Here is a 6585-nt window from a genome sequence, read left to right as displayed (position 1 = left end):
ATATATATGTGTGTGTGTGTGTGTGTGTGTGTGTGTGTGTGTGTGTGTGTGTGTGGTATGTTCTGGATAAGATTTAGAAAAATAAATGAGATTATTATTGATTTATAGTTACATTACAACAATAAAGCTCGTTTAAAAACCAGAGGTCTCACTTCAACATAGACTGTGTATTTATATAATTTCGTCAGTTGCATTTCTTCATTCAGTAAAGAAACTAAAGGCAGGTAGAGTGGTCATTTGTTGTTCTCAAATGACTGTGGTGTAATTACACTTTAAAATAACTCAAGCACAATTAAAAAGAATGGTACAATAAAAAATACTCATAGAAGTACAGTTATTTCAAACCGGACTCAAGTTAATGTTAGTTGCCCAACTCTGGTCCTCTTTTTGTATTCCATCAATTGTGAAATCATCCATCAATTGTCTTATCTAAGATTGGATCGCTGGGGCAACAGGTTCAGGAAGGAAACACAGACATCCCTCTCCTCTGTGACACCCTCCAGCTCATTCTGGGGGACCCCAAGGTGTTCCCAGGCCAGACAGGATATACAGTCCCTCCAGTGAGTTCAGGGTCTTCCCCTGGGGTCATCTTCCAGTGGTATGTACCCAGAAAACAGCCAAAGGGAGGCATCCTAGGACATCTTCATCAAATCCTGATCAGATCCGTAACTCATGACCATAGGCGAGGGTCAGAACGTAGATGGACCAGTAAATTGAGAGCTTTGCTTTTTGCCTCAGGTCTTTCTTCATCACAACATGCAAGATACTAAAACTCCTCAGCTTGGTGACTGACCCCCGAACCAGAGGGCACAATTCACCTATTTATCACAACTTACAAATATAGATAGATAGATAGATAGATAGATAGATAGATAGATAGATAGATAGATAGATAGATAGATAGATAGATAGATAGATAGATAGATAGATAGATAGATAGATAGATAGATAGATAGATAGATAGATAGATACTGTACTGTATTTGTACTGCATTGTTTACATTTCAATTGCTGTACTGCGAAATCATTACTGCACTTTATCCTGAAATTCTATCCTGTACAGTTACTTTACTCTGTAATTTACTGCAATTCACTGAAATTTTCGAGCTGTATGCAAACGAAATTGCGTTCTGTACGCACTCTGTGTATACAAAATGACATATAAACTTGTCTAAGTCTAGATAGATAGATAGATAGATAGATAGATAGATAGATAGATAGATAGATAGATAGATAGATAGATAGAAAGAAAGAAAGAAAGAAAGAAAGAAAGAAAGAAAGAAAGAAAGAAAGAAAGAAAGAAAGAAAGAAAGAAAGAAAACGCGTTCAGGTTTCCTTATTTTTCCTTGAATATACTGTTTTGTTTTAAGTGTCTCGTTCGATTTCAGTTACAAGCCAACAGTGTCTGCTTTGTTTAGGTGGTGAGAACCATAAGGACTGAAGTTTTTTTTCATGTTTGACCGCAGCCCACGTGACCCGGTTGGAAACCAGGAAGTGCTCGTAGAACAAGCTCGCCCAGCTAGCTAGTTGGAGTGAGAGAGGCTTCGGTTCGGTTAAAACACAGCACACAACATGGGGCTGTTCGGCAGGACACCGGATAAACCCCCCAAAGAGCTTGTGAGTACTTTACGGGGAATATCTGGGCTGTCTGTTTTGACTTTAGCTCGTAATTAGACAACTGCAGGAGATTAATTAGCTCGACTGGCTAACGCTAGCTGTCAGTTGGACCACCGCAAGCTGTAATATTTTCTGTCGATACCAACACTGCTACTGTTACTAACTGAATAACTGATCCACATTCCGTTAAAAAAACAAGCTGCTGCTGTTACTTATGTATATTCTTTTACGCAGTGTTGTCGATGGTACGTCTGTTAGCCTGCATGCTAGCTCTCAGCTGTCAGTCCCATCAATGTAAACAAACCCGGATGACGTTTCTGCCGCTCTGACATTAGCGCAGCTTTATCAATACATTAATGTTGTGATATTTCCAAGCACAGTGCAGCTGTTGTTGATGTTTAAAACTCAGCTTGTTTCCCAACGTTGTCGTTTCAGATTACCGAGTGGTCTCAGAAAATTAGAAAGGAGATGAGAGTGATTGACAGACAAATTCGAGGTAAGGTTCTGGAGAAGCTCTGGAAATTACTAAAGAGCAAAACCACAGTGGTTAACATGTTTTTACTGGAATATCCCAAACAAGTCCAAAAGCAGCAGTCCAAAATATAACCAGACTGTGATTTGACTTTGTTTTTCATGGATATTGCTGTTTTACACAGAAAAAGTGGGAGATAAGGGTGCTTTACTTGTATTTGTGGTGTTTACAGACTTGCATTGAAGCTTAGGAACCGTTTTCACCATTTATCAACATTTACAACAAAAACAATCACAGCCCTCGACGTTAAGAGAGCAAGAAAGAGTAGCCCAATTCGTTTCAGTTTATTTTTTATAGCACCAATTTACAACAAATGTCACCCCAAGGTACTGTAAAAGTAAAACAGCTGCATGTTTTCGTCTAGGAAATGGGTAATACAATCATTCAAATCAGTCCCTCTCAGTCTCATATGGAGCGGTTGTAAGTCACTTATTTGAATTCCAGTTCTGTCCTTGTTTTAATGTTGTAGAGTCAAATTATGTTTGGGATTTTTTTTTATTAAAGAACAATATAAATTATTAAAGGAAGTCCAGTATATTGAATTGAGTCTTTTAATTTAACAGCAATCCCTCCTTCTGAGAAAGCTTGCAGCAATAATGGAAGATATTATATATCTGTGCGTAAACAAATTCTATTAAATATAAGTTTGATTAAAAACTGTTGTGCGTGCCCTGTTTTAAATTACATCTTTTTGATGTTCATGTGTGTTTTACTACTGTTTTAGAGATTAGATGTTTTACTGTGTTTCTCTTTGAGAGGAAGAAACTAAGAGCGCTACTGCTGCCGTTAACACCGCATACTTTTTTCTTTCTGCATAGAAAGTACCCCTGAACCAGTGTTTCAGTGTTTTGTGTATTCGCTTCCTGTCCTCTCAAATCCCAGTCGATTGAGGCAGACTCCCGCTCACCCTGAGCTCGTTTCTGGTTCTGTTGGAGGTTTCTGTCTGTTTAAAGGGAGTTGATCCTTTCTTATGTCGCTACTTACTTATTTAGGGGGAGAGATTGCTGCAAAGTCAATGACTCCATACAATCAGCCGGGCTTCCTTGGATAGTGTTTTGCCAATTTAAACCTAATTTGATTCCTTTGTCTTATGCCTTGAATTGAAATGGAGCATATTTTATTGAATCTGAAACTGTTATGATTTTATTGTATTCTATTGAGCTAATATTATGTTGTTAAGAAATGATATCAGTTGTTCCCTTTTTTCCTTGCAAAGTACCTTGTAATGCCACTAGTTGTGAATGGTGCTATGTTAATAAACTGGATTAAAGGCAACAACGATGGTACCCAGGTTGTAGTTAGCTGCCTGTGTTGTTGCTAACTTGCCCTTTTTCTTTCAGATATTCAAAGAGAGGAGGAAAAAGTTAAACGATCCATCAAAGATGCTGCCAAAAAGGGACAGAAAGATGTTTGCGTGATCCTCGCAAAGGAAATGATTCAGTCCAAACGGGCCGTCACAAAACTGTACGCATCCAAAGCTCAAATGAACTCGGTGCTTATGAGCATGAAGAATCAACTGGGTGAGTGATGGAGCGCAGCCTCGAGCGCGCCCGTGTTTTGTGGTCTGAGCAGTCGGTGAGGAAACGCATCTGTCTGTCTTCTAGCTTTGGTTCGTGTGGCTGGCGCCCTGCAGAAGAGCACAGACGTCATGAAAGCCATGCAGAGTCTAATCAAAGTCCCAGAGATCCAGGCCACAATGAGGGAGCTTTCAAAGGAGATGATGAAGGTCAGCAGGATTCAGCTGTTTGAACTTCTAACCAAGCTATAATAAAACAAGAATCTAATGATTAACACTTGTTATCAATAAAGGGGAAAGTTAACATACCTCTCTATATTTTTCCTCCGGAACAAAACCTTTAGGCCGGAATCATCGAGGAAATGCTGGAGGACACGTTTGAGAGCATGGAAGACGGCGAGGAGATGGAGGAAGCAGCAGAGGAGGAAGTTGACAAGATCCTCTTTGAGATTACAGCAGGTGGGGGATTTTTAAAGGAAATTCAAATATCCCTTTTGTTATAGATCTTAATTTCTCAAGTTTTCTAAAGTATAATTTAGTTTTAAACCAGTGAAACTAAACATGTTGGGTTGTGCTCTGCCTTGTTAGGGGCTCTGGGCAAAGCTCCAAGCAAAGTCACAGACGCCCTTCCAGATCTGCAGCCTGCTGGAGCAGCCGCCGCCTCGGACGAAGAGTCGGAGGAGGACATTGAAGCCATGCAGTCCAGACTGGCAGCTCTGAGGAGCTAGAGGACACTGCAGGTGTTGGAGTCAGTTTGCACGGGGACAGAAATAATTCTTCACAGCGCTGAGCATCGTCTGCTTCATGCTCTAGTTTTACGTTGTCATCTGGGTTAACATTGTGCTGCGACTGTTAAAAGTTCTGTTGTTTATTTTGAATGCTGCCTAATAAAAAGGGCGGCGTTTTTCTGTTATTTGCGGTGACTCTAGCTACTGTATGTCTTTATTCTCCAAAGTCAATCAGAAGGTTTATGGGGTGTATATAATGTAAGTATGAACAGCCCTCTGTGCCTACAATGGTTATTCTCTCTTGTTCTCTAAAGTACACGAGTACTGAAACACTCTCATACTTTACAAAGTGACCAGCTGTGGATCATCATCTTGAGCAGAAGTTTTATTCTCTTAGGATACGTTCTGTGAGGATAACATCCGTTCAGCCTACCAGGGATTAATCAGCCTGCAATATCTGAAACACTAGAGGTGATGGGCAGATCTTTCTTTTACCCGTTTAATTTGGTGTATATTCACGAATATATCTGTTCTTTATGTGGTCATAAGTGTTGCGTATGCTCACAATAAAATGCTACTTTTACCCATGTTTCGCAATAAGCTTCAGCTCGTTCAGCGCTTGACTTTGAGTCACGCTTGATTTTTTTTCTCCAACAGAAGATTCGCAGGAAGTAGAGTAAGTGGTTGCTGCAGAACATATGTATCGTTAAGTATTGTGTGTACATTTTTTTTCTATGTGGACGGGCGACGACAAATAACCAATAAACCTTTTAAGAAGAAAACTGTCAGGTCTTCACCGGTGTCTGCTCTCAGTATTGATCGCACAGTTAAAGCTCGGAGTGGAAAAGGCTGCGAACGGCTCACTCAGCAGGTCAGGGAGCGGGCTAGATAGTCACGGTAAATTACCGTGCATTTCTACTTAGGGATGGACTGCATCAACATTAACATCGTTACACTTCAAAAACGGAACTAAAAATAAGTAAAAGTTTCTTGAAATTACTATTTGTCCTTGATTTGAGCAGGTAAGTAGGATAATCTGCCAATGGAATAAGATTTTTGCACTTAAAATATAAAATAACTTCATCTCCATTATCTTATTTCAAGCGCAGTATATCTAATTATCTTATTTTAGGGGTCAAAATACTCATTCCATTGGCAGATAATCTTATTTACCAGCTCAAATCAAGAACAGATACACTCATTTCAAGAAATGTTGATTAGTTTTTAGCTCAGTTTTTGCACTGTATCCGCTGATCTTAGACGTTTTTTAACCTATCCAGTACACTGCAAAAACTAAAGTAAAAATAAGTCAAATTTTCTTGAAAGTAGTGTATATGTCCTTGATTTGAGCACGTAAATAAGATGATTTGCCAATGGAATGAGATTTTTGCACTTGAAATAGGAATAACTCATGTCCATCATCTTATTTAGAGTGCAGAATATCTAATTATCTTATTTTAGGGGTCAAAATACGCATTCCATTGGCAGATAATATTGTTTACCTTCTCAAATCAAGGACAAATACACTAATTTCAAGAAAATTTGACTTATTTTTAGTTCCGTTTATGCAGTGTAGGTAAAACTGGGCTGATATTGTCTATTTTCATTTTGTTGCTGTTTGTGTGTTTCTGGAAGAGGGGAGGGGAGGTCATGTGGTATTTGTCTGATAATGTGACAGTGATGCTGGATTGGAGTAAGAAAATATCAGTTATTGGCCATAAAATCAATATTAAAATATTACTAATATGCCAATAACTGCACAAATTTTCATATTGGATAACCTCCATTTATAATTAACAAAATATTATAATAATTTTTTCATATAGGTCTAGGACAGTTTTGTACCAACTTAAGCTAAGACTCTAACAAACTGACAACATTTCTGGGCTTTATTTTAATCCTACCAAGGCTAAGACTACCCGATGTTCTGAGATGTGATACACCTTGGGTTCAGCGTGTTCCAAACGTTTCCTCAGCTTTTAAAATGAACAAAAGGATCGGGTTTCCACCTGCTACAGTGGTCCTCTGCAGGTTTTGTTGCCCTGTAATCAAACCTCCTTTATTTTGTTGTGCGGGCCACCGCCTGGAGAAAGCCGAGCCAACGCAGCGCCAACAGTGAATCTGTTCATGGTTTCTAGGCCATTCCTGAACGTTTTGACAGGTTTCTCTCCATGCCATGTGCTTATTATTGAA

At 39.1% G+C, this 6585-nt stretch overlaps 1 protein-coding gene across 1 annotated transcript; it reads left to right on the top strand.

Moving 5' to 3' along the window:
• Nucleotides 1-1469: 1469 nt before the first annotated feature.
• On the top strand, nucleotides 1470-5174 carry chmp3 (charged multivesicular body protein 3). The gene is made up of 6 exons (XM_012864535.3): nucleotides 1470-1616; nucleotides 2052-2112; nucleotides 3489-3668; nucleotides 3753-3874; nucleotides 4009-4123; nucleotides 4253-5174. The coding sequence occupies exons 1-6, from the start codon at nucleotides 1572-1574 to the stop codon at nucleotides 4390-4392; spliced, it is 663 nt and encodes a 220-aa protein (XP_012719989.1). The 5' UTR covers nucleotides 1470-1571; the 3' UTR covers nucleotides 4393-5174.
• Nucleotides 5175-6585: the final 1411 nt, after the last annotated feature.

Source organism: Fundulus heteroclitus, chromosome 19, assembly GCF_011125445.2.
Source record: "Fundulus heteroclitus isolate FHET01 chromosome 19, MU-UCD_Fhet_4.1, whole genome shotgun sequence".
NCBI lineage: Eukaryota > Metazoa > Chordata > Actinopteri > Cyprinodontiformes > Fundulidae > Fundulus > Fundulus heteroclitus.
This window is presented reverse-complemented; position numbering and strand designations above follow the sequence as displayed.